General features: G+C 47.9%; 1 protein-coding gene across 4 annotated transcripts; it reads left to right on the top strand.

Annotated features, from left to right (window-relative positions):
- The first annotated feature begins 70 nt into the window (after positions 1 to 70).
- Positions 71 to 27,197, top strand: NDE1 (nudE neurodevelopment protein 1). Of its 4 annotated transcripts, none has more exons than XM_025916864.2 (10): positions 71 to 180; positions 7,563 to 7,688; positions 9,274 to 9,427; positions 15,495 to 15,643; positions 20,715 to 20,851; positions 22,328 to 22,507; positions 23,856 to 23,947; positions 24,980 to 25,134; positions 25,580 to 25,650; positions 25,957 to 27,197. In XM_025916864.2, exons 2-10 carry the CDS (start codon positions 7,606 to 7,608, stop codon positions 26,031 to 26,033), a joined length of 1,098 nt encoding a protein of 365 aa, XP_025772649.2. In that variant the 5' UTR covers positions 71 to 180; positions 7,563 to 7,605; the 3' UTR covers positions 26,034 to 27,197. The 4 variants fall into 4 exon arrangements, with proteins under 4 accessions (XP_025772649.2, XP_086549130.1, XP_086549131.1 ...); XM_086693004.1 differs by having other exon boundaries at positions 25,829 to 27,197; XM_086693005.1 differs by lacking the exon at positions 25,580 to 25,650.
- The last annotated feature ends 518 nt before the right edge of the window (positions 27,198 to 27,715 follow it).

The following is a 27,715-nucleotide window of genomic DNA, read 5'->3' as shown; positions in this document are numbered from 1 at the left end:
GGGAAAAAAGTTTCCAAACCGCGCTGCTAGGCGCTGATTGGCCGAGGCGGACGCGGTCCCGCGGCGCGGCAGCCAATGGACGCCGCCCGCCGCGAGCGCGGGGGCGGTGGCGGTGGCTAGAGGCCGGGGCAGCGCAGTCTGCTGCTGCCGCCGCCGCCCGTCCTCGCGAACCAAGCCCGGGTAAGTTCGGGGCTGCGGTGGCCGGGGGTGGGGGCCGTCCCGGGACCGCCGCCACCGCCGGGAAACTCTTCCGCCTGCCCTGGCGCCCGCCGCGCTCTCGGGACTCCCAGGAGCCGCCTTGCAGGGAACCTGCCGCGCCCCTCGCTTTCCCGTCGCTTCCCGGCTGCCCGCGCTCCGCGCTTCCCGGGCGCTGGGCTCAAAAGTCCCGCTCTCTGGAGCCTCCCTTGCTAACTTTGTGCCTTCCCACCTTTGTGTCCTCGGCGCCCACCTCTCGCCTTTGCCAGCTTCCTTTCTCTTCTAGCGCTGGCCTCTCTCCGACCTGCTCTCCTCCTCGTCCCCAGTCCCCGCTGCCCGGCTCCTTTGCCCTCCAACCCTCCTCTCACCCCCACCGTAGGCTGCCCTTTGACTCCCCTAGTCTCTCTTCTCGCTGTTTTCGGCCTTTTCTCAGTCCTCGCCACCTCCTTTCTTCCTGCTGCCCCAAACTCCCCCCCCTCCTTCTCGTCCCTCCTCCTCCCCGCTCTCGTCCACTGCCCCTTGCTACTTCCACCCTCACTGCAGGCCTCTTTCCAAAAACCTCCCCCCTCCTTGGCATCTCCCTGTCTTCGGGAACGTGTTTGGAACAGCCTCCTTCCCTCTGCTTTTCTCAGATCTCTGCTGCGGGAAGGTTCAGATTTCCCCTGACAGCACTTAGGGGAAGGATTGGATAAAGGATGAAAACGCTTATTCTACAGTTTGAATGCAGTCGTGGGGCTCACCTGCCTCTCCGAGGTCGTGGGAAATCCCGCCATCACCTTGGGAAGCTACCTTATCTTCTCCAGTCATCTCAAGTTCTCTGCCTCCTGAGGGTCTGAGCTTCCCTGATTTCTTTGTCCAGGGTTTGTACCAGGTTGTGCCTCTTTCTACTTTTAGCCTCGAGGCCCCTTTTAACTTCCTTTCTAAAGAAATGGCCTTTTACAGCGTGCACTGGGCAGAACTTTGTCATTTTCTATGCTGGTTTTGTTTTCTGTATTCTTGGATAGGATGGCATTTTAGGACATGGGTAGGGTTCTTTGAAGAGCAATTGGATCCCAGTGGCTCCCAGAGCCACTTTTCTGCCCCCACCACCACCCTGGTATTCAATCGGGATTGAAACTTAAATCTTTCCTCTTAGTGTGTCACTCGTGTAGCATTAGATCCTTGAGGTCTCAGAGGCCTCTCCTTGGCATATTTTATTCTCTCATTTCGGATATTAGTTTCTTAACTTGGGTGATTCTCTTAGGATGTTATTTTTGTTTCCAAAGTGTGTTCTTTCGCGTTGAAATGTGTGAGCCCAGGGAGATTACACTCCCTTTCCTTACCAGATACTTTCCTAACGCGAGTGGGGCTGCATGCAGAAGGTTTGTGTCGGCAGCTAGTACTGTTTGCACCTAGACCTGACGTGGGTGCTTCGTCTCTGCCTGTCCCAGCAGCGCCTGGCACTTAATAGGTGTTTGGAAATGTTTGAGAAGGGGTGGAGAGAGAAGCCACAGTAGGGAAAGTTCTTCCCTTGGCATCTTGATTCAGTAGAATAAAATTATCCTGGAACAACAGCCGTTCTATTTTTTTGATCCCAGTTTAAGCTTTTTAAAATTTCAAAGGCAATATATGCTTACCATAAAAATCAATGTATTTAGCAGTGTGTCAGTTACAGGCTCTGATCTCTTTGCCTGCTTTACCCCGTCTGGTACAAGCTTCCAGACCCTTTTCATGTATGCAGAGAGAGCGAGATACATTTATAAACAAAACAGGCACCCTTTCTTAACGTAGCATGAACTTTCTTCCATATTAGTTCGTATGATTCTTAACAACTGCGTAATTTTCCAGGAAGTCCCCTGTTGACAGTTGAGTTTCTCCAGTTTTCCACATCAGTGGATGATGGCGTGCACCCTCGAGTATATGTCCTTGCATGCCTATCTGAGTATTTTTGTAGGAAGATCATTATAGACTTTGAAAGCACAGAGACCGAAGCCAGACTTGCTGACTCTTGACTGGTGTTGCCCCAGTGATGCCACTTCTGCAAAATGCAGAGCCCACGTCACCCCCCTGCCCCGCCAGAAGCTGGGGAAGCACGTGCTGACGTCTGGCAGTGTCTTTGCCTCCCTCCCTTTCCCTTCGGCTCTTCTGTGTGTTTTGATTGGGAAGGATTTGAGGCTGGGGTGAAGGGCGGCGAGTTACTTCTTGATAGTCTATACATGTATTTTGCTCCTGACCAGCTGTGCTGGCTTTCTTCGCTGAGAGGAGAGCCAAGGGACATTGCTTTGTGTTTTCTAGGGTTTTGAAATCAAAGGTATGTGTGTCTCAAGTATGTTTTCAGCTTGCGGAAACACATTTTTGTAGGAGTAGGAGATCTAAGCGATGCCAAGTAGAGAATGTATGCTTTTCTAGCTTCTTGCTCCCAGCTTGTTCCTCCTTGCATACTGTAGCATATACTTTTGAGGTGCCCATTAGGTTTGTCCACAGAGCTGCTGGGACACGGTGGCACGATGGTGTGTTGAGAGCACAAGCCGGGAGGCAGAAGGCCTGTAACACTTGTAGCACAAAAGGAAGAAAGGCAGGAGCACTCGCTCATTTTTTAAGCTAGTGGCTACAGAGTTGTATATACTGAGACCCAGCGTTAACAGCTGCCTGCCACAGCGCCTTTTAAAAGACTGTGTGGGCCAGATGAAACGGGTGAATCTGACCTCTCATTAGCCTGTTTGCAACCCCAAGGAGATCTTGAACTGGGATTCAAAGACAACACCCTCCCCCAACTTGCACTTGGGTTTGGGGTGCCACTGCCATTGGCTCCTGCCTGTGGAGATGGCCAAGGTATGCCGTGTCTCTGCTCCAGTTCCTGGTCCTAAGAACCCAAGAGACTGACTTACTGATTCTTGCAGTCGAACGGCTGAAAGAGCATAAACTTGAAGATAACTTCCTAGGTGCCCAGCACACGGCTAATGGAAGCTGGTGATACACTTGAGGAAATTATGCCGGGAGAAGGAAGTCTTTGCGAGTCCTCTTACTTGCTTTCCATGGCAAAGAATAATGCGCATTAGAATGTGAGACGTTTCGAAAATCATACCTCTTTTTAAGATCGTTATTGCATAGCAAAGTGAGGTTCAGCTGTTACTTCTTCCTCTATAACATGTTTTTCCTCTTCCCTAAGGATTGTTATTCCAGTGCAGGGGTTTCTGGTTGAAATGCCAGGCCTGTGGTTTTGGTCCTTGAGTTGAATTAGTTACAGATTGTGCAGGCTCCGGTAGGAGCTCAGGTCTCTGCTTAGCTTCCCCTGCCCTCGCCCTGAAGTCCAAAACCAGGGGCACCTGGCTGGCTCAGTAGGTGAAGCGTCCGACCTGGGCTCAGGTCATGATCTTGCAGTTCGTGGATTCGAGCCCCTTATCAGGCTCTGTGCTGACAGCTTGGAGCCTGCTTCAGATTCCTTGTCTCCCTGTCTCTCAGCCCCTCCCCTGCTGGTGCTCTGTCTCTCTCTCAAAAAGAAACAAAACATTAAATTTTTTTTTTAATAAAAAACAAAACCAGAGCTTTCCCATCAGCATGGTTGTAATTAGAGCCTCTCACAGTGGAAATACCTCTTAAAACATCTCAAAGTCCCTTCCTGAGGATTCAGTTTTAGTTCTCACCGGCTACAGTAAATGTTTTAGGAAGCTTTTTCTCCCTAAAACTCATCTGTCATAAGAGTTCAGGATGAAGGTTATTAAACTCCAGTATGAGATACTTGTCACGTAAACCCGGGAAGGGGGTAGTTTCCAACGTGGTATCTTCTCCCCCAGATCCTTCCCGCTAAAGAGATGCCACTCAGGTGCTGAGGGAGAGTGGAGCTTTCCCCATCCTAACGAGCATCTTAAGGATTTACAGATGTCAGCCATAAATTGGTCTTGAGAGCTTTCTGGCTTCCTGCCTTTCCTTCACCTGACATCCTCTTCGTGCTACTACCATTCCACAAGCATTTATTGAGTGCCTGTTACATGACAGGCACTCTTCTAGGCATTGGGATAAAAAAAGCAAGACAGGGAAGGCCCTTGTGCTCAACAACTGGTATTCCCGTGGCGGAAGATGAACAAAAACAAAACTCAAAATGATGATAGAAAGCAGAGGTTAATATAAGAGAGAAGGGCTGGAGGGGGTATTAGGTGGGGCATCAAAATAAGGTCTCTTCGGGGAAGGCGGTTCAGCTGAGATCTGAATGATAACAGGGACACCTGGGCATAGATCTGAGGGAGAAGCATTCCAGGCAGAGAATAACAAGTGCAAAGGCCCTGAGGTGGGAGCAAGCGAGGTATGTTCAAGGAACAGAAAGAAGGCAACGTAGCTTGAACGTAAGCTAATGATTGGGGTCTGAGGTAGAGAACGTTTAGAGAAGTATGCATGAACTAATTACATTGAATATTGGACATGTTGTTTTTCCAAACAGCGGGAAAAGTCCGCCTACATCCATTGTTCCTTGTTCCTCACTTTCTTGCCCTACTATACAGACCCCCGTGCCACGCATTTGAGACTGTCCTCAGTAAGATGATCAGTGGCCACACGGTGCTCACTCGCGCGGGCTCTTGACATTGTCGGCACTGGTTTGTGCCTTGGTATTAGATGAGATCTGGGCTTATTAGAGCTTCGGGCTCTAGCAGGGAGTACCTACCAGACCTAAGTTTACCCTCACCCATTGCCACGTTAATTACTGTCATTTACACTCCAGCTGCTCTATTCCTTTTACTTCCAATGAACAAGATCGTTCACTACTTACCTTCATTAGGATTCTTGGGGCAGCAATCCAACCCTAAGTGGTACATTCAAGAAAGGGAGTTGGTCATCTGTCATAACCTTAAATCAGGTATGACTGGGTCCAGGTGTTCAAATGATGTCATCAGGACCCAGTGTCTCCACCTGTTGGCCTTGCTTTCCTCGGTTTTGGCTTCATTCTCTGGCCGACCCCTCCTTTGTGGTGGAGGAATGACCACGGACAACTCCAGGCTTACCTCCTACTGCCTTACCCTAGTGGAAAGAATGTCTGTCTTTGTTCCTCCCAGCTCTATGGAGATATAATTGATGTATAACGTTGTGTAAGTTTAAGGCATGATGATTTGGTTTTTTCTTTTTTTTAAAGTTTATTTATTTTGAGAGAGAATCCCAGGCAGGCTCTGTACTGTTAGCGTGAAGCTTGATACAAGGCTCAGAACCACCAACCATGAGCTCATGACCTGAGCCAAAACCAAGAGTTGGACGCTTAACCGACTGAGCCACCCAGGCGCCCCTGTTAGTGCAGCATGACGTGTGGATACATGCATATATTGGGAGCCGATTACCACAATAAGATTAGTTAACACGGAGAGTGTGTTTCTCGTTGGCTCTGCAAAAGCCCTATGCCTGGACACTGATTGGCCCTGCTTGGGTTAGGCCCACCCCTGTCTTTGGCTCAGTTGGGGTTGGGACCACCTGTGAACCAATCACTGACCTAGTTTGGGTTAGGCCCACCCCTATCATTGGCTCAGCAGAGATTAGGCTGATGATGGAGACATCCATTCCATCATGTGCCTCCTCCCAGATGCTGATACTGAGTCAATCTAGTACATCTGAATCACTCTGGAATGAGCATAGGGTTGGTTTCCCCAAGATAAGGGTGTTGTTACAGAAAGATGAAACAAAAAATGCTGGACTGGAAAAAAAAGACAACGACGAATGAACAGCATTCTGTTCTACCCAGCTTCTGTGCTTCCATCAAGCTTTCAGACAGACTCTGTTCCCCAAAAGGGCGTGGGAGTGGGGTGGGGAACAAGCATGTTGTCCCTGGAATAGGGAAGGGAGAGAAATTACGAAGAAGATGTGAATATTGGTACTAACAAATCTATTTATCAAGAAGTGCTGCACTCAAATAGAATTATGATTGTTTGATTTTTTTTTTTTAACCAGGGATCCAGAAGTTGGTGATTTTGTCCATGCCAACACTAACTTATTTAGCTGAATGATTCATGTTTGTAGTCAAAAATACAGCTTGCTATGTCTTGTGGAGTGAGGGGTTGCATTCATTCTTTGGTCCTGAAGGACACACACCAGACCGAGAGCTCCCTGGAGGGAAGGAAGGGACCTTGGAGACCTCTCATTTGCATTTTTGACAAGTTCAGAGCCTTACATAAGTTCAGGGAATAAGCTTTTGCACGGAGAGGCTCTATCAGCAGGGAGTCTGTGACCTGACAGCTGTTGGGAAAGATCTGTGCTCTAGCCTCTCCTGCATTTCTCTGAGCCCTCAGAGCCAAGGCCCCGTTCCCACCCCCTACCCTCTAGCTCCCCTCCCATTTGTCTTCTCACACCCACTTCTCCAAAATTCCCTCTACTTCCTCTTCTTTGCCTCCCGGTAATTCCACCCCGTTTATTCCTCCTCCCTCCTCCTCTGTGTTGAAACTACTCTTGCCCACGTCACCGGTGACCGACATTTCTTTCGCGAAGTCTCCTGGATATTTTCCAGCCCTTATCTTAGCTTCTCTGTTGCGTCGTGGATACTGGGGAACATTCCCTCCTTTCCCCTAGACGGCACGTCCTCCCAGGACAGCTCACCGTCTGGTTCTTGCCTCTGTTTCTCCGCTGTCTCCTTTGACTGCTGTTTCTTTCTTTGCCTACCAGGCAAACATTGGCATTCCTCAGAGTTCCATAAATAGTCCTCCCTAGATTGTCTGGCGGTTCCATCACAGGATAAAGGGAAGAAGCAGCTACAGGCTCAGGACTCTCAAATTTGTGTCAGCCCAGGGTTCGCCCCAGAGTCTCAGATCCACTGTTGTTTCTAGATGTGCCACAGGCTTCTCAAACCCGAAGTGTCCCAAACTGGGCTCCTTATCCTCCTCCTCAAAGACATTCCTTCTCTTAGGATTTGTCTCTGGTGATGAGGATGGTGGGGGCACCGGGTGTCTAAGCTGGAACCCTGGGAGATGTCCTCAGCTCCTTTTTTTTTTTTTTCCTTGCCCCTCCTCGAATGAAGTAAATAAAATCTTGGTAGTTTTGTCTATTTGTGGAATGTTTCCTGTGGGTGGGCTGGATTTTGTCTGCCTTTGATGTCAAGTTTTGGCAATGTTTTATCATTTAACCCGACATAAAATTCAGGAATTTTTTTTTTCCTCCCTCTTAAAGATCCACTATTGGGTTAAGCGTCCGAGTTTGGCTTGGGTCATGATCTCGTGGCTGGGGAGTTCAAGCCCCATGTTGGCCTCTGTGCTGACAGCTCGGAGCCTGGAGCCTGCTTCGGATTCTGTGCCCCTTCCTCGGGCCCTCCTGTGTGCTCATTCTGTCTGTCTCTCTTAAAAATGAATAAGTATTAAAAAAAATTTATAAACATCTGCTGTTGAACCAGATATGCAAATAATTTTAAAGCTTTTCTCTCCCAGACACCATGCTGCAAGAAGAGTGACCCCTTCCTCTGTTTCCACAATGGAGGACTCGGGAAAGACTTTCAGCTCTGAGGAGGAAGAAGCAAGCTACTGGAAAGATCTGGCCATGACCTACAAGCAGAGGTCAGTCTTCCTAAGTCCACCTTGCTTTTTCTCCCCATCACCGTGGCAGCAGCCATCGATTTTGTCGCTCTTAGGCCACAAGCACTACGAAGGACTTGACATACATTCTCTCCATTAAATCTCAAAACGGCCCTGTGAGGAAACAGTTGTCACCTCATTTTACAGATGAGGAAGCTGAGCCTCAGGGAAGGCAAGTAATGTGTCCACCAAGGTCACACGGCCAGTAAGGAGCAGGCCTAGGATGTGAGCACCAAAGCCTGTGGTCCCAAGCAAACCACCGTGTTCCTTCCCAGCAGATTTTAAATTTGAAAGAAGTGATTCTGCGTCCATATTTGGGAGGAGAGTGTGTGTTCAGCATTTCTTCTTTTTATTTCTTGTGGGCTCTTACACTCTTCGTAGGGAGGTCTTATTCCAGTCCCTCTAATTCCCTAATTTTATTTATTTATTTATTTATTTATTTATTTATTTTTAATTTTTTTTAACATTTGTTTATTTTTGAGATAGAGAGTATGAACAGGGGAGGGTCAGAGAAAGAGGGAGACACAGCATCTGAAACAGGCTCCAGGCTCCGAGCCGTCAGCACAGAGCCCGACGCGGGGCCCGAACCCACGGACCGCAAGATCATGACCCGAGCCAAAGTCGGACGCCCAACCGACTGAGCCACCCAGGCGCCCCTCTAATTTTTTTTTTTAATGTTTATATTTGAGAGAGAGAGAGAGCGTACAAGCAGGGGAGGGGCAGAGAGAGGGGGGGACAGAATGCAAAGCAGGCTCCAGGCCTGCCGCAGGGCTCGAACTCACGAGCCAGGAGATCATGACCTGAACCAAAGTAGGACACTTAACTGTGCCACCCAGCACCCCTAATTTCCTTACTTTTTTTTTTTTTAATTTTTTTTTTCAACGTTTATTTATTTTTTTGGGGGACAGAGAGAGACAGAGCATGAACGGGGGAGGGGCAGAGAGAGGGAGACACAGAATCGGAAACAGGCTCCAGGCTCTGAGCCATCAGCCCAGAGCCTGACGCGGGGCTCGAACTCACGGACCGCGAGATCGTGACCTGGCTGAAGTCGGACGCTTAACCGACTGCGCCACCCAGGCGCCCCTTCCTTACTCTTAATTCGACTTAAAGATAATTCAGGCTTAGCATTTAAAACCGAAAAAAAAAAGTGTTGCTTGACTTTTAAGGACTGAAAAGCTGGAATTGGGTGTTTGTCCCCCTTCCAGTGGGACAAGGAAGTACTTAGGTCCGGTTTCTACGTAAAAGTCAATCTGCAGAGGGTGTGCAATCCCACGAATACTTTCCACACGTTGAGTTAAAAAATATATATATATGGTGAAAGAATGAGTGAAGCGTGAATGGGCTTTGGAGTCAGGCACCCCTGGGTTCAGGCCTGAGGTCTGCCTCTGACCCGTGTGACCTTGAGGCAGGTCAGTCGGCCTGTCTGAGCCTGGCTTTATCTGTAAAGTGAGGTCAGTGATAGTTTCCGCTTCCGCTTCAGTTGAGTGAAGAGCTAATCCATGCATAACCCTCAGTAGCTCTAAGTGCTCGATAAATGCTTCCCCTGACACGGCCGGCAATTCTGTAGGGCCGAAAATACCCAAGAGGAGCTGCGAGAGTTCCAGGAGGGAAGCCGCGAGTATGAAGCCGAACTGGAGACGCAGCTGCAACAGATTGAAACCAGGAACAGGGACCTCCTGTCGGAAAATAATCGCCTTCGCCTGGAGCTAGAAACCATCAAGGTGAGAGGAAACGGGCAGCAGGTGTGGGGTGTGGGGTGTGCGCCTGGACAAGGGAGCCCTGCCTTGCGAGGGGCCGCGGCCAGCCCCGGGCTCCCTCCCACCCCTAGGCCTGCTGGGCGGATGTGGTGGTGGAACCCTTGTTTGCCCCCCATGGGCAGAGCTCTGTGGGAGCATATCACACAGGTGTCCCTGTGGCCCATTCTTGGGTGTCTACCGCAGTCCCACAAGGCCTGCAAAAGAAAACGTTTTGAGAGGATGGAGTGTCACTAGATTTGCTGATCGGGGGTATGATAGCCCCTAGATGCCTACTGATGTTTAAGTTAAAGTAAAATAGGGACAAATTTAACTCCTTGGTTATACCAGCGACGTTTCAACTACACGACAGCCGCATGTCTAGTGGGTATCATTACTGGACAGAGTGGTGCAGGATATTTCCATCATTACAGAAAGTTCTGTCGGACAGAGCCAGTCGAGACCAGGTTTCTCAGCCTGGACGCTGCTGACATTTGAGGTCAGGTCATTTTCAGTTTAGGGGGCTGAGTTGGTTGTTTGTTTGTTTTTTAAATTTTTTTTTTTTAATGTTTATTTTTGAAGGAGAGAGACAGAACGTGAGTGGGAGAGGGGCAGAGAGAGAGAGAGGGAGACGCAGAATCTGAAGCAGACTCCAGGCTCTGAGCTATCAGCACAGAGCCTGACATGGGGCTCAAACTCACAATCTGTGAGATCATGACCTGAGTGAAGTCAGTCGCCCAACCGACTGAGCCACACAGGTGCCCATAGGGGGCTGAGTTTTACACTAGGATGTTTGTGGGGGGTTTTTTTGTTTAAAAAAATTTTTTAATGTTTATTTTTGAGAGGGAGAGACAGAAAGAGTGTGAGTAGGCGCAGGGGAGGGACAGAGAAAGGGAGACACAAAATCCAAAGCAGGCTCCAGTCTCTGAGCTGTCAGCACAGAGCCCGACACGGGAGTCAAACTCACTAACCATGAGCTCACGACCTGAGCCGAAGTCAGACACTTAACTGACTGAGCCACCCAGGCTACCCATGGTTTCTTTGTTGTTGTTTTTTCCTTTCAAGTTTATTTATTTATTTTGAGAGAGAGAACAGGGGAGGAGCAGAGAGGGAGAGAGAGAATCCCAAGCAGGCTCCACACTGCCAGTACAGAGCCTGATGTGGGGCTCCATCCATGACTATGAGATATCAGGGCCTGAGCCAAGATCAAGAGTTGGGAGCCACCCAGGCACCCCACACTGTAGGATGTTTAACAGCATCCCTGGTCTGCATCCAGTGGATGTCAGTAGCTCCTTCTGCCCCAGATTATGACAACCAAAAATATCTTCGGACATTGCCACGTATCTGGAAAACCACTGGTCTAAAGGGTAAAGACTACCTTTTGGACATGCTATAGGGCTTAGCAGATAATCGCTAACACTGTGCCCCGGAGACTGAGTTTCTCAGCCCTCACTGATAAGCAGGATCACCCGGCAAGCTTCGTAAGTATCAGGCCTGCACCCACCCCCGCCGTGAGAGTCCTGGTCTCAGTAAGTCTGTGGTGGGGGGACACAGGCATGTCTGCCTGTCTTTTTTTTTTTTTTTTTTTTTAGTAAAGCTCACCATGTAAATTTTGACGAGCTGCTAGGGGAGGTGTGGTGGATAGTGGAAGGTGTGCTCCCAGCCTTCTGGCAGCTTTGTGGGGAAGACAAACCTAACTCCCAAAAGCACCTAGGGAAAAGATACTCCGTGACGTAGTACTGACCAAGAGATCCTTCACACAGAAAGGTCTGTATGCAATGGAGACACAGCTGCTGGGAGGGATTTGAGTTGGTGTTTGAAGGTGAGAAGAGGGTGTGTGCGTCTGTGTTTGTGTGGCCAGCAGATCGGGGCAGAGGGGTTAAGGAAGAGCTAATCTGGACCTTCCACAGACACAGACGAGAACAGATGTCAAGCAGACCTGGGAATCCTGGCTTTGTGAGTTCATGGGAAACAGCGGGGCCAACAAATGGACTGGGGATTGAGGGATGGGGAGGGGCGGAGGAAAGACCCTGAAGTCCTCAGAAGCTGAGCTGTGGAGTGCAAGTTGTATGTTGTAGACCGCAGACCCCAAGCTGGCCATCTACAGGTCATTCTGGCACATGCACGGTTTTTGCTCAGCCTTCAATGGCTCTTTATTCTGTATATTTTGAAAGCTTCCATGCACACAGCCAGGTTGAAAGAATTTTCCAGCACACGTCTGTACATCCACCACCTGTGCTCTACCAGTAACCTCTGCCGTACTTGATTCTTATTACCTAGCTATCCCTCCCTCGGTCTACTTTTCTGTTGCATTTCAAAGTGGTTTGCAGATACCTGTTTACCTCCCTGTAAATACTTCGGCGTGTTAGTGTTAGCTAGAGTTGAGGTTTTGTGTATAGTTCGTTCTTTTGATAGTAAAACTTACATCTGTAGTGTTTTTTTTTAAATGTTTGACCTCGGTATTCAAAGTTGCGAGGCTTCCTATAAAAATTGGGATTTCTGACTTCCTTTGAGCATCAGCGGATCTGGCCATACCAGGCCTGCATTTTTCCCCGGCAGCGAAAAGCCAAGTAATGGTTGAGTGCTCACCAGTCCATCCCAGTCCCCACTACGGTCCCCCACCTCTGTCTCTGACACTGAGGAATGAGTGTCCCTTGCTTGATGCCTACACCTGGCCCACACAACTCAAAACAGCCTGGCCCCTACAGGCATTAGTATTTGACCCCTGCCATGAGCACTGAGGGATCACTATAGCTCTTAGCCTGAAGGGGACTCGGGGTGGGAAGCCGTGTGCAGGGAAGATCAGCAGCAGCATAAATGACAGTTGGGAGAAGGAACAAGGCCCTCCACGGAGGCAGACTAATACTGAGCAATGATGAAGTAATTGTTTCAAGACTGAGCCCTTGAACCTGCGGAAGCCGTTTTGTTTTGTTTTTTTTTTTTAATTTTTTTTTAATGTTTTATTTATTTTTGACAGAGAGAGAGAGACACAGTATGAGCAGGGGAGGGGCAGAGAGAGAGGAAGACACAGAATCCGAAGCAGGCTCCAGGCTCTGAGCTGTCAGCACAGAGCCTGACGCGGGGCTTGAACCCACAGACCGCAAGATCGTGACCTGAGCTGAAGTCGGACACTCAACCGACTTCAAGAAGCCCCCTTCAAGAAGACATTTTTATGACAGCCACATGACAGATGCATGAGGCACGGAGCATAGAGTAGGAGAAGCAATAGAAATACCTTGGAATGAAGAATACTTACTTGCCTTGGGGTACTTGGCTGGCTCAGTCGAGTAAGAGCATACGAGTCTTAAATAAACTAAAAAAAAAAAATTACTTATTTTTTGAGAGGGGAAGGGGAACCTAAGCAGGTTCCACACTGTTGGCACAAAGCCTGACGTGGGGCTTGAACTCAAAAACCTTGAGATCACGACCTGAGCCGAAATCAAGAGTCGGACACTTAACCAGCTGAGCCCCCCAGGCGCCCTGAGGGTGCAACCCTTCATCTTGGAGTAGTGAATTCGACCCCCACGTTGGGTGTAGAGATTACTTTAAAAAAATAAGTAAATAAAAACTGCCACCAGCACCTATTTGTCAGTCACCTAAGGGGAATGTATTCGGCTGTGTCAGACTTCTTGACAACTGGCTTATTCATCACAAGTTGAATGTAAAAGCCTGTAAGGGATCAAACAGAGCGTCTGTTGATGGCTCCATCAACTGACCGCTTATAATAATTAGCGCCAAATGAAAGCGCAACATTTAGCAACAGCTTTTCATGTCTGCAAGTTCAAAGGACATCATTTGAATCTGAATGCTGGTGGAGAGGCCCGTTAACTGCATCTTCTTGAACCTGTGCTTGAATTTAGGTTAATGACCTAGGATCCCATGCCTTCCTGTTTTATTTGGAGATGCACACAAATAAAGGTTGTGAGGCCGTGAGAGCCAGGCCTGGGAATTGGCCCCTGTGTGGGTCTTGGTCTGCCCCTCCTTGACTGAGCGGGGATGCTTCCTCTGCTGCGGCCAGGAGACACTATCAGAGGGGACTGGCCAGGAAACAGAGTATCAGAGGGGACCGGACAGCGTGAGGATGTGGAATGGCCTCCGTGTCCTCACCCTGTAAATAATCTGCTTGTTCTGCGGGAGTGTGTCTTTCACAGGGCTCTCGCCACACCTCTCTGGCCTGGGCACCATTGTGTCATTCTCCCGGTGCATCCAGACTGTTTCTAGCAACGCCTTTGTTGACTCAATTGAGTCCAGAAGAGTTTGACTGTTTTTCAAACTTCCCAGTTTGACTTTGGGCCTTTCCTATGGGAAGTGTTTTCTTTTGTGTGTAGATGAAGGGAAAGCAGTAAGGGTGTTTGGTGAAGGAAGGTAATTTGGGAAAGGAGCCAGAGCAGAATATATGTGTGTGTGTGTGTGTGTGTGTGTGTGTGTGTGTGTGTACACCTATGTGACCTGTAATGAAATGGTTGAGGACACTTTAGCATAGTTGTTTCTTTGGTTTTTTGTTCTTAATTTTTTTGTTTGTTTATTATTTTGAGAGAGTGTGAGCGGGGGAAGGGAGAGAGAGAGGGAGACACTGAATCCAAAGCAGGCTCCAGGCCACAAGCTGTCAGCACAGAGCCGAACACAGGGGTCAAACCCATGGACCTCGAGACCATGACCAGAGCTGAAGTAAGTGGTGCCGTTAGCACAGTTTCCTTAAAAGCATAAGCCCCAGGGCGCCTGGGTGGCTCGGTCTGTGAAGCGTCTGACTTCAGCTCAGGTCATGATCTTGCAGTTTGTGAGTTTGAGTCCCGCATCGGGCTCTGGCCTGACAGCTCGGAGCCTGGACCCTGTTTCAGATTCTGTGTCTCCCTCTGTCTGTCCTTTCCCCTACTCATGCTCTGTCTCTGTCTCTTTTTCTCTCTCAAAAATAAACAAACATTAAAAAAAAAAAAAAGGCGAAAAAAGGAAAAGCACAAGCCCCAGTGGCCCAGGTTGGATCTAGGCTCAGGCATTTGCTACCAGTTGACTTGGGGCTAATGGGGTAGGCTCCGTTCACATCTCCGAAATGGCATTCAGCGAGGCATCGTAAGCACGGTCCTGAGCCCAGAAGCTGGCCCACAGTAAGCATGCGATGAATGTTAGCTGCTGCAGTTGACTGTTCCCTTCCTTGGAAAGCACTAGTCAAATCACACTAAGCTACTTTTGGTGATAAGTAACAGGTTGTGGGGTTTTTTTGTTTGCTTCCTTCCTTTGCTTCCCTTCCCTTGCTTCCTTGCTTCCCTCCCTTCTTCCCTTCCTCCCCCAAAGGTCCCCAAATCCCTTTCAAACCCCCATGCTACACGCGGAGTCTCGACATAAAGTTAGAACAGTTATCAAACTAAGCACATGGTTTTTTGCTCTTGTTACGAGGCAGCAGCAACCAAAGCTGTTGTGATTCCTTACATGTAATCCAGGGATGTCATGTGAGGTGGATCTGTATTGCCCTGTGGATGTTGCTTGGAGACATTTATGTGGTTTTCTGTGGCTGTGTGGATGCCCTTGAACAAAATGATGGCTTTGAAGATCGTTGGGGGCTTCTTACCCAGAGGCTGCAGGGACCAAATTTGGGAGGGGGCAGGGTGGTGCAAGGTGCTAGTGGGCTGGGAGGCAGGAAGTACTTGGTACATAAGAGCTTTGAGCGGTGGCCCCGTTCTTGCCATCTGCCCTCCTTTGCTTCAGAGTCCGTGTCTGTGGAGAGAAGGTTCTACTGACTGAGGTTAGGCTTGTCCCCTGGTTGTGGTGGGTGGCCACGAGGCTGTCTGGAGCCACCTTGGGGAGTGATAGGAAGAATGACCCCATAAAGATCCTATACTAAGGAGGAGCTAAATCCCTTAAAGAAATCAGGGCGCTGACGGGCTGTGCACACGGGGAGGTACGGATGCTCATGAGCTAGAAGCAACAGCGCCCATGACAACAGGAGTGGGCACAGTCCAGGAGTAATCCTCGGTATTTTAAGGCAATGCCAGGGAAGGGAGATAAACATAGCTTATCAGAAGTCTTAAATCACACACTCAGTGTCGATTTTGATCTTCAGGACAAGTTTGAAACGCAGCACTCTGAAGGCCACCGGCAGATCTCAGCCTTAGAGGATGACCTCGCCCAGACCAAAGCAATCAAGGATCAACTTCAGAAATACATCAGAGAGCTGGAGCAAGCCAACGATGACTTGGAAAGAGCAAAACGGTACGTCGGGAAGGAGAAACGGGTTTGGGAGCCTTTTTTCTCTGCTGTTGGCTCCCAGCACGTGGGTGCCAAGCACCGTGTTGAGTCTAGAGGATTCAGCCGTGAGCCACACCAAGCCAGTGACCGTCCAGGAGACAGACAAAAGACACATCAGTGCAACCTGATGACAGCAGTAAGTGCTGCAAGTTCAGGTGCGATGGGGGTGCTTAAGTGGACACAGAAGTTACACCATCAGTGGGTAAATGTCAGGCAAGGCTTCCCAGTGGAAGTGGCAGTTAGGCTAAGACCAGGGGGATGTATATGCATGACCCAGGGGAAGAGTATGAGGTGAGAACATTCCAGGCAGAAAGGCACACATGTGCTCATTACCGCCCTAAGGTAAGCGTGTTCAAAGAACAGTATTTCTTTGCAAATGTTTATGTAGTTTTGAGAGTACGAACAGGGGAGGGGCAGGCAGAGGGGGACAAAGATCCAAAGTGGGCTCCACCTCTAACAGCAGAGAGCCCGATGTGGGGCTCGAACACACAAACTGTGAGATCGTGACCTGAGCCGATGTAGGGTGCTCAACCAACTGAACCACCCAGGCGCCCCCAACCTGAGCCGATGTAGGGTGCTCAACCAACTGAACCACCGAGGCGCCCCCGAAGAACGGTATTTTGTAAACTGACATTCTGTTGCTGAGCAGAATACTACCAATGATAACTAAAATTTATTGAAAAACTACTCTGTGCCAGCCCCCCCCTTTTTTTTAATGGAAACACATTAAAAATTAGATATACATTGCATATAGTGGCATGCACAGATTTTTAGCGTACAGGTTCCATCAGTTTGGGCAAATGGCATATACGCTCCCGCGACCCACACTCTTGTTAAGATGGGGAAGCTTTGTGTTGCCCCCACAGGCCCCTGTGTTACTTTTTAGCGGTTGCTTTAGGATAACTTCACTGTACCACTTCAAGTAAAATGCAACAGCCTTGCAACCTTACAGTTTGATTTTTACCATCCTTGAACTTTATGCTATACTTGTAATACTGCTGTGTCTACAAATGCTGTAGATTCTGAAATGCGTAGCTATCGATTTGGCTTTAAAAAGCCAAGTGTATTTTATTTTATTAAAAAAAATTTGTTTAATGTTTGTTTAGTTTTGAAAGAGAGACAGAGCATTAGTGGGGGAGGGGCCGAGAGAGACCCAGAATCGAAGGCAGGCTCCAGGCTCTGAGCTGTCAGCATAGCTCGGGGCTCAAACTCAGGAAGGGTGAGATCATGACCTGAGCTGAAGTCGACCGAGCCACCCAGGTGCCCCTAAAAAGCCAAGTATATTTTAAAGAAATGAAGAGAGTAAAAAGATAGCCTTTTATTTTTTTTTATTTATTTATTTATTTTTTTTTTTAATTTTTTTTTCAACGTTTATTTATTTTTGGGACAGAGAGAGACAGAGCATGAACGGGGGAGGGGCAGAGAGAGAGGGAGACACAGAATCGGAAACAGGCTCCAGGCTCTGAGCCATCAGCCCAGAGCCCGATGCGGGGCTCGAACTCACGGACCGTGAGATCGTGACCTGGCTGAAGTCGGACGCTTAACCGACTGCGCCACCCAGGCGCCCCAAAAGATAGCCTTTTATATTTACCCACATATTTACCATTTTGGGTTCATTCCTTCCTGAGGATCTGGATTTCCCTCTGGTATCCCCTCCCTTGGGGCTTGAAGAAGTTCCCTTAGGATTTCTCTTTTTTTTTTTTTAATTTTTTTTTTTAATGTATATTTATTTTTGACAGGCAGAGACAGAGCATGAGTGGGGAGGGGCAGAGAGAGAGCGAGACACAGAATCTGAAGAAGCTCCAGGCTCTGAGCTGTGTGCACAGAGCCCGATGTCGGGCTGTAACTCACGAACCACAAGATCGTGACCTGAGCTGAAAGTTAGACGCTTAACTGAGCCACCCAGGCGCCCTTTCCCTTAAGATTTCTTATAGCAAAGGTCTGCTGATGGTGAAGTCTCCTTGTTTTAGTTTATCTCCAAGTGTCTTTTGCCTTCATTGTGTTCTTCTTTTTTTTTAGGTTTATTTGTTTTAGAGAGAGTGGGGGAGGAGCAGAGAGAAAGGGAGGGAGAGAATCCCAAGCAGACCCCGCACAGTCAGCACAGAACCCGATGCGGGGCTCTAACTCGTGAACCATGAGATCATGACCTGAGCTGAAGTCAGGTGCTTAACCGACTGAGTCCCCCCAGGCACCCCTGCCTTCATTCTTGTCCACTGGATGTAGAATTCTGGGTTGACAACTGTTGTGTTTTTTTTCTTTCGGTGGGTTCTTCCACTGTTTTTCTGGTTTCCTTGCTTTAGGTCAGAAGTTAGTGGTCATTTGAGTGGTCACTCCCCAGTATATAATGTGTTTTTTTTCCTAGCTGCTCTCAGATTTTTCTCTTGATTTTTTGTTTGCAGCAGTTTGATTATGATGTGCCTCAGTTTTATATACATGTGTCTTTTTTTTTTTTAAGTGTTGGATTTAACCAGAATAGATTTTTTTCATTTCCTTCAGTAATTCTCAATACCCAATGTGGGGCTCAAACTGGTGACCCTGAGATCAACAGTTGGATGCTCTTTGGCTGAGCCAACCAGGCGCCCCTATATGTATTTATCTTGACAGGGATTTGCTGGGCTTCTTTAGTCTGTAAATCTCTCTTGACAGATTTCACTTGGGTCATGATTTCTCAAAGATTTGCGCTGGCCCATTCTCTCTGTCCTCTGTCCTTCTGGGACCCCAACTACACACATCAGTCATTTTGATAATTGCCACACAGGTCTCTGAGGATCTGGTCCTTTTATTATTTTTTTCCTCTAATATTTTTTCTTTCGGTTCTTCAAATTGGATAATTTCTGTTGATCTAGTTTCAAGTTCGCTGCACCTTTCTCTCCAGTCTGCTGATAAGCCAATTCCAATAGAGCTTTTAGAGATTGTATTTTCAGTTCTAGAATTTCCTCTAAAAAAAAAAAAAAAATAGTAATTTCCATTCCTCTACTGTGGTTTCTCTTTATATCCTTGAGCATAGCTAAAGAAACTACTTTAAAGTCTTTTTCTGCTAATTCTAACCATATAGGTTACCTCAGGGCTGCTTCAAGGCCGCTGTGCAGATGCATGGTCCCAGTGTTAGCCAGAGACGTGGGAAGAGAATTTGGGGCTCCCATGTAGGGTGGATTCCATCACTGGAGCTGTAGGCAGAAAACTTATGAAGATGCAAAGTCCACCCAGATTTCGTTGATCAAAGCAAGTCATGTGGCCCAAGTCCAGAGCTGGGAAAGTACATTCCACTCACAGGCCATGGCAAGGATGTGGATGCAAGAAGGGAGGGAGAATTGGGACCACTTCTCATGGGAGCCAGTCTACCATTCACGTGGTTGAAAAATAATACACAAAGGGTAGAGTTTTTTATGCAAATTCAGGCAAATAAAAATAGAAATTGGTGTTATCCCTACTCTCCTCCCCAACAGCATTCTATACACGCTGTTGTACATCTTCTTTCATACAACAGTAGATCTTGGGGATCTTTCTGTATCAGGACACAGAGAATTCTTTGTTCTTTTTTTCCCCCCAAGTGCATAATATCCTATTGTATGGTTGGTATTGCATAATACATAATACTTTATTTGTCCAGTCCCCTGTGGATGGATAGCTGCTACATTTGCATTCTTGTGCGGTGATCAGCATTGCTGTGATGAATGATGAACACTGCTTGCACAGATGTTTATCTGGAGAATAAATCCCCAGAAGTGAAATTGCAGGGTAAAGGGATAGACGCATGTGTGATTTTGATAGTTGTTGCCCGATTGTTCTCTCTGTAGTTACATCGCTTTACATTCCCAGCAGCTATGTGTCCTGTTTTCCACACAGAGTGGTTTTCAGACTTCAGATTTCTGCCAATCTAGTCAGGGCCCAGTGGATACATTTCTGAATTATGCGTGACATAGATTCCTTCTCATATATTTAAGAATGATTTCTGTTTCTTTTTCTCTGAACTTTGCCTTTTTTTTTTTTTTAAACTTGGGTTGCTGGTTGTTTCTCATTTCTAGGAGACCTTTTATATATTTGTTGATGTGGATTGAAAATATTGAGAATTTGTCATTTTTCTTGGAGCTTTGTCTGATGTATTCATTACTGTCAAGTTCTCTGATCTCTCTCTAGTCGATCAGTCACAGTGGCAGGGCAGGGTTTAAACAGCTGTTAGCCTGGGTTTTCTTTCTTTTCTTACATTTCTTTCTTACATTTCTCACTCTCGTGTGCGCTCTCTCTCTCTCTCCCTCTATATATGTATTCACATTTTTGCCAAATGCTGAACATTTGGGTGTTAAAATCAGATGAGATAGAGGTGAGGCCCCTGTCATTATTATAGAATGAATAAAGTTCTGGAATACTCAAGTTTTATATTTAAAAAAAACTTGGGGCTCCTGGGTGTCTCAGTCAGTTGAGCATCCAACTCTTGATTTTGGCTGAGGCCATGATCCCGGAGTCGTGGGATTGAGCTCTGTGTTGGGCTCTGTGCTGAGCGTGGGGCCTGCTTGGGATTCTCTCTCTCTCTCTCTCTCCCTCCCTCCCTCCCTCCCTCCCTCCCTCCCCCCACCTCCCCTGCCCCTTCCCCTGCTTGCATTCTCTCTCTTAAAAAAAAAAAATACATAAATAAAAAACCTTAAAAACAGTACAATTTTATTTTAGTAGGGTATTCGGAACACTGATTTGCATTTTGAGTCTCCAGGAGGAGATGGGAGTTTCCTTTCCTGGCATTTGGACCCTGTATGTTGTCCTAAATAAGGTGCTGGCCCTTTGCTAAGTGCCGTATGGACATTTCTCACTTAATCCTCAGGACGGCTTTGTGTACCTCAAGAGCTAAGATGATTCTCCTTCTGCAGGTGAACAGCCTGGGTCCCAGAAGGTTAAGATGCTTGCTCAAGTCTGTGGTGTCCAGGAGGTGCCCATGCTGGGACTCATGCCCCCTGTGTCTGCCCTTTCTCATCTCCCTGTTCTGTAGGCACCACATGGATGCCACTGTTTGCTCTCCGGGACAACTTTGCTTTTCTCTTACCAGGGCCACGATCATGTCTCTGGAGGACTTTGAGCAGCGTTTGAATCAAGCCATTGAGAGAAATGCCTTCCTGGAGAGTGAACTTGATGAGAAGGAGAATCTTCTCGAATCTGTTCAGCGCCTGAAAGATGAAGCCAGAGGTCAGGAAGACTTGGCTTTTTTCTGTGTGCCCTGACCGGTGTTTTCCCCTCTCCCTACCTGAGAACAGCTTCTCCTACAATGTTGCCCAGTATTACCTTTGCTGGAAATCTGTGACCTGTCCTAGTCAGAGGGCATAGAACCACACTGGGCAGGCCTTGTCCCCGCCCCATGGTAAGAATTGTCAGATGTCTGACCCTGTAAAGACCCTCTGTGGGTATTCAAATCACCACTGGCTTTTTGTTCAGCAGGAGTGTAAGAGTTTTGTGGGGAGAAAAGTCTTGATGGAATTGCTAGCTAGCCCATTGTTTCTCTGACCTGATGGCAGCCGAGGCAGTGGTTTCCAGCTCTGAATTCCCATCAGCATTTGCTCCGTGGAAATTTGCAGTTCTGGGGTAGATCTGGGTGCAGAAGAACTTCTTGAACATCCCAATTAATTGTTCATAACACTAATTTAGTTTCTAATGTATAGCCAGTAGAAGGGGGATTAAAAAGAAGAAACCTGCAGGTCTGAAAGGTAGTTCTGCAGTGGTTAAATAAATGACAGAGATTCATTTTATTTTATGTAACGTTAAACAGTTGTTAAAACAAATAAGGTATAGATGTGAATATGGCTAGATTAAGACCTACCGTTGAAGGAAGATAAATCGTAGACTGTAAACGTGTTTCTGTTTACACTTAGTAAGAATTATTCCTAACATACGCTTAATAGATAATAGATAAACTGTACATCTGAAAACGCAGAGAAAAAAGGATTGAAAATATCTCCCCCATATTATAGTGATAATGAGTCAGGAGGCCCATATGGGGGTTGGTGGGGAAAGTGTCTTTTCCCTTAGTATGCTGTATACCCTGTTGAGCTGGAAATATCTTGAAGCAAGTAAAGCATTAGTGTATCTATCAATGCCATAGTTTTTCAAAAATTTTAAACCTTTTTGTTTTTGTTTTGTTTTTATTTTTAAGTAGGCTCCATGCCCGTCATGGGGCTTGAACTCACAACCCTGAGATCAAGAGTCACACGTTCTAGGAGCACCTGGGTGGCTCAGTTGGTTAAGCTTCCAGCTTTGGCTCAGGTCATGATCTCACAGTTTGTGAGTTCAAGCCCCGCGTTGGGCTCCGTGCTCATGGTTCAGAGCCTGGAACCCACTTTGGATTCTGTGTCTCCCTCTCTCTCTGCCCCTCCACACTCATGCTCGCTCTCTGTATTAAAAATAAACAAAACATTAAAAAAAAAAAAGAGTCACATGTTCTACCTGCTGAACCAGCCAGGCGCCCCTAAACCTTTTTGGTTTTATTACAAAATCGTGTAGTTTCACAAGCCTGCTAGGCAAGGTCCTGTGGGTTTCACTCCCCTGAGGGTTTCCGCCCATGGGTTTTCATTCTGGTGCTTCTTTTCCGTGACCAGTGTCTACTGTCGACCCTCCCTTTGCCCCGTCTCCTGAAGCAAAGGCTTAATCTGAATCCTTGTCCTGGCTCAGATTTGCGGCAGGAATTGGCTGTGCAGCAGAAGCAGGAGAAACCCAGGACGCCCATGCCCAACTCGGTGGAGGCCAACAAGACAGACACAGCTGTGCAGGCCACGGGCTCCGTGCCGTCCACCCCCATAGCTCACCGGGGACCCAGCGCCAGCTTAAACACACCGGGGACGTTCAGACGTGGTAAGAGAACGGCAGTCAGGGGTATTTGCCTTGTTTCACCAAGCTCTCCCACGGGTAGGGTGCTGGGTCAGGGAGGTACTGGCACTGGCTGTGCTGCAGGGAGCAAACTGGGTGCTCAGAGGGGCAGAGCTTTGAGACAAACTGGAAGAGCTCGGGTGTGAGGCAGTAGGGAGCGGTGGAGTCTGCGGTGAGCCGGACAATGGAAGCTTCTTCCCAGGGGTGGCTGCCACTGTGCTCCCACCCCGTGACATGTGGGCCCAGCATTAGCGGACCTTTCCGTTCTTCATCAGAAGCCAGAAATCCTCTCGTTGAACGTGAACTCCTAAATTTAAAATTCCAGTGATCAGATAAAAAATTTAGAAAACGTTTCGTGGGTCTAGTGAGACGTGTGTCTAGAACTGGAGCTGGTGTAGCCTGGGGTGCATGGTTAAAAAAAAAAAAAAAACAAAAAACCCAACAACGAGAAATGGGAGATTTTGCCCCAGCTCCTCTGCTGATTCACAGAGGCTGTTATCAGGCTGCTTAATAGGAAATAACAGTTAGGCAGCTACTAGTGCTCCATGTGGGCTAGTTAGCCGCTGTGCTTAAAGTGCTTTGCATACGTGTGACTTCACTGAATTCTTAGCACTGGCCCAGGTGCCGTCCCCATTTGACAGATGAGGAGACTGAGGCCCTGAGGAAAGTAGCTCGCCTCAAGTCATATGGGCGGTAAATAGCAGAGCTGAGATTCAGACTCAGGCCAGCTGGCTCCAGAGCTCACATTCCCTGTTCCTGCCATATCCCTAGGCTCATCCCCTGGGATGAAGAGACTGGTGAGATTTCCAGAATGCCCATCTAGAGCAGTGTTTTCCACACTTTAGTATGCACATGACTCAGCGGGGCATCTCGTTCAAATGCACCTGAGATTGAGCGGGTCTGGGCGGGACCCGAGATCCTGCGCCCTAACCAGCACTCCAGTGATCCTGGTGCCTCTGGTCCCCGGCTCCTGCTTGGAGGAGAGAGGCTCTGGAGAGTTAAGACCCTTCCAGATGTGGTTTGCTTGGATGCTATTCATGTTCATTAACTGTATGGAATTCATAGAATTTCAAGAAGACTTGTTTGGATTTTGATTTAAAAGAGTAACGTGTAAAGGTGAACAGTTAATACAGTCATTGTAAGGCTGCAAAAGGTCGGTCATCCCATAGACTCCTCGCGTGTTAGTTAACTTTTGAGTGAAACGGGCAGCATCCAGGATCAGAGCATGGGGATTAGCCTCCCTGCCCCCTCACCAGGGTTCCACATGTAGGGACATGAGTGCACCGACTTAGACTGGGGATCGCTCTTATATGTGCTCCCTTTGCACACCCAGGTCTGGATGACTCCACGGGTGGGACCCCCCTCACGCCCGCAGCCCGGATATCGGCCCTCAACATTGTGGGAGACCTGCTGCGGAAAGTAGGGGTAAGACCGCCGCCTTCCCGGGTTTGGTGTGGTTCCTTGCCTGTGTTTCAGGATACCTGAGAGGGGCGACTTTACTGGTTCCTTTCCCCTGTAACAGAGCGTCCCGTAGCGTCCCCTAGCGTCATTTGAGCTCCTGTGGGCTTTGTTGTTGACTAACACCCAGAGCTCTGACTCCATCAGCCCTTTGACCTCTGTGCATATCTTTCTTCCCCTGCCATTTTTCCTTGGAATTCGGGAAAGCTGGCTGGTGTCTGTGATGTTTTTCTTAATTTAAGAAAACTGAGAAACATTTGAAAGTTCTTTGCCTTTTAAATGAGGGAGTCAAAGACAACATCTCAAAGGGCTAGAGCAAAGAACTCGACTTGAGGTTTTACTTTCACTACAGGGAAAGATTTTTTGTGTGCGCTTAAGAAATAACACAGGTATTTTGTGTAGCTGTTGCTTGTGTTTTTTAAAATGATGCCTGGCGAATCACATGATTTAACTCCTGCCAGCCTGTCGTCAGCCAGAATGTATGTAGTCAGAGCTGCGCCTTCATAGAAGCTTGCGACTCTTTTCTCGTGTTTTTACTTTGAGATTTTGGTTTTCTGGTTTTCTGTTCTGTAAACATGTTTCTCTTTAAATGTTTTGCACAGTTAGAGTATAGATAAGCCTGGGGCGGTCTCAACGCTCTCTTGGTTTTTATGGGGTCTCTTTCCAACAAGGCACAGTCCTCCCACACAAGCCACTCTGTGCACGTTTGATAAAGGTAAACAAAAGAGTAGATCATCCCGAAAGTTGATTTCACGTTTCCCATAGGCAGAACTGGATCATTGGCAGGGCTGGTGATTTTCCAGGAAGCTCCTAACTGTCTTAGGCCAGTGGCTCTAAAGGGCGGATGCACGCGGGGTTCCTTCAGGGCCCCACTCTTGGAACTCGCGCCCTACAACACAGTTCGAGAACCCCCGTTTGAGGTTATTGTCTGTGTACAGGCTCTGGGGACAGGGGAGGTCTGCTCTTGAACCTGAAAGATGAAAGCACGTTTCTATGCAGGCGCTGGAGTCCAAACTTGCATCCTGCCGGAACTTCGTGTACGATCAGTCCCCAAACCGAACAAGCGGCCCGGCCTCGGGGCGGGGGAGCAAACACAGAGATGGCGGTGGCGAGAGACAGCCAAGCAGCAGCGGCGTGCCTCTAGGTGACAAAGGGTCAGTACCTTTTTAGCTGTCCGCTCCTGGGGGGAGCCTCTCACCCCTGACCGATAGCCATTTTGTAAAAGTTGGAGGATCAGGTCAATGAACCTTAACCCTCCACCCCCTTGGGACGCAGTGAGGTGGTGTCTTCCGGTGAAGGTTAAGGGCGAATGGCCAGGAAGAGGCTCGTTTTTATTACTCGAATCTGCAGCCCCAGCTCCTGGTCATGCTGTGAGAATGTCCTGTATGAAACACTTGTTTGGGACTTGAGCTTCAAAAGCTTCTCTGTTTCCCCTAGAGGAGGATTTCTTTTTCCTTAAAAAGAAAAAAAAAAAAAAAATCTTTAGAACCTCAGGAAACAGGGACTCCATTCCAGCCAGACTAGATTCCAGTAACCTGATGGGAAAGCACAACTCAGACTCTGACAGCTTTGGGTATTTTCTTACTTGAGGAAAATCAGGACAGCTTCTGGATGGGTTGATTTCCTAAGCTGCGTCGCCATGTTCCTGGACCCCGAGCCAAGTAACTTGGGTAGGTGTGGGGCAGACAGAGAGATGATGGGGAACAAAGAGTCGTTTTCCACGTTGCGCACGTGACTTCTGACCCCGTCGAAGAGGGTGTTTTTAGTGGGTCTGGTGTGACTGGGCTTTTTGTGTGGCCTCGGGAATGTGCGAGCTCGATGGCCAGTGTCCTTTTCTTCGTTTCGCAGGAGAGAAAGTTGACACCCAGGGAGACCCTGCTCCTGACTCTCTTTACTCTTAGAACTTTGTGGGCCCTGATGTTAGCCAGTCTGTGACAGCTGTAATGTCCGCCTAATTTGGTTTGCTCTGTCCGAAGGTTGGGAAAACGCCTGGAATTTGGGAAGCCGCCTTCAAATATTTCCTCACCGTCGCTGCCGTCAGCCCAGGGTGTAGTCAAGATGTTGCTTTAGGAAATCCACGGAAGCCGAAGCCCCTGGTGTGTCTGTGTGGGAGTTGTTGCTTTTCTTTCCCTCCTTAAACTAGGTTTTTGCTTTGTTTAAGTTAGTTTAAGAACTACGAGCAAACAGTCACCCTAGCCGCTGAGGCCATCGCCTATGGCCCCTGGTAGCTGTCCCCGTGAAAGGTTGTCTCCTCCTCCCCAGCCTCCTTGCCAGTGCGTTGCAAATCGACAGGGACAAACCGGACCCTCTGGACAGGGCTCCGTGGTGTGGATGCTGAGGCCACCCCATCATTTTGAACTGACCTGAGTGTTGAAGGATTTGGGGGTGTTTTTTTAATGACTGGAATTGCCTTAAAAATGGGATGTGAGCCCATCTCAGGCCCAGGCTGTCTTCCATAAGAAAATCTCCGTGCTCTGTGGCACCAGAAGGGTCTGTGTACTGAAATTGTGTCTAAGAGAGAAGAGTAGGATAGGCACGTGCCTTTTTTTTAAAAAAAACACACTATGGTGTAGCGTACCTCTGGGACTCACTCTGCCTCTCACTGAGGCGTTGGGAGCTGTGCTTGTGTTTCAGAGGCGATCTTGTGTGGACGAGGGCGATGGAAACATCTGTATCTTCTTTAGATCGTTCCCGATCGTTGGGTTTCCTGGAACTTGTGCCCTGGCCCTGGGGGTGACCTCCCCTGACGGTCATTGGGGTGGCGTGGCCTTATGAGTACAGCCCCTAAGAACAGAACTTCGTTCAAAGCCATGATAAAGTAACCATGGTGGCCTCCACATAGGATTGAACCACAGGATTGTTGTTGGAAGCTTCCTTGTGAAAGAAGACACAAACACGGGATTTTCACGTGGACGGAGTATGTGCTCAGCCCTGCCCGTCGTGAACGGTTGGCTCACACTTTTGGAGGCAAGTTAAAAAGAACACGTGAATTTGGGAGCATGCGCGCAGCTTAACCACCCTTTGTTGCTAAGTTATTTTTCCAAGAGAATAGCAGAAATATCCTTGAGTTGAAAATAGAACTTTTCAAGTGCTTTTGAAATTCAACAGAGAATTAATTTCTGGTGCCCAGTTCGTTACCATGGGAACATTCTAACCTGTATCGGGAAAAGACGGACTTCTATTTTTTTAAAAGAACAATAAAATCAAGAGAAACTCATTTTCCACGTGGTGGTGGTGGTGGTGGTGGGTAAATGCTGCTTTGTGCCTTGATGTTTGCTCGAACGGTGGCAGAAAGTTTGTTTTTGAACCAAGTAATCAAATACGAAAAAACTCTACTTGAAAAAAATTCCTCTTCACGTCAGCTTCTTAGAAGTGTATTTAGGATATGTTTGTGTATTGTTGAGGGTAGGTTCACGTTTGGCTATTGGCTTGAGTTCTTCCATTGCCATACCTCTTCTCAAATCTATTTGACCTCTACGGAATCAGTGGGTGGAATCAATTTGTGTGGAATAGAACTTCTGCAAGGAGAGGACGCACGGCCTGGTTTTGCATGGCCCCCGTAGTAACAATGGTTTTTATGTTTTTAAAGGGGAAAACAAAAACGGAAAGATGAACACGTGACAGAGACCACATGTAGCCTAAAATATTGACTCTCAGCCTTTACAGAAAAAGTTTAAAAAAGTTTGGGGTGCCTGGGTGGCTCAGGGGGTTGAGCGTCTGACTCTTGATTTCAGC

This window comes from Puma concolor, chromosome E3, assembly GCF_028749965.1.
Source record: "Puma concolor isolate L17-30 chromosome E3, mPumCon1.1.hap2, whole genome shotgun sequence".
Taxonomy (NCBI): Eukaryota; Metazoa; Chordata; class Mammalia; order Carnivora; family Felidae; genus Puma; species Puma concolor.
Note: the sequence above shows the minus strand (reverse complement) of the source record. Positions and strands in the feature narration are given on the sequence as shown.

What these genes read in the sequence shown, in the direction of transcription:
- NDE1 (XM_025916864.2), top strand. Translation starts at nt 7,606, where the DNA reads ATGGAGGACTCGGGAAAGACTTTCAGCTCTGAGGAGGAAGAAGCAAGC. An exon ending in GCCATGACCTACAAGCAGAG is followed by an intron (nt 7,689 to 9,273) that starts GTCAGTCTTCCT and finishes GCAATTCTGTAG; the next exon opens with GGCCGAAAATACCCAAGAGG. An exon ending in GACTTGGAAAGAGCAAAACG is followed by an intron (nt 15,644 to 20,714) that starts GTACGTCGGGAA and finishes TTCTCTTACCAG; the next exon opens with GGCCACGATCATGTCTCTGG.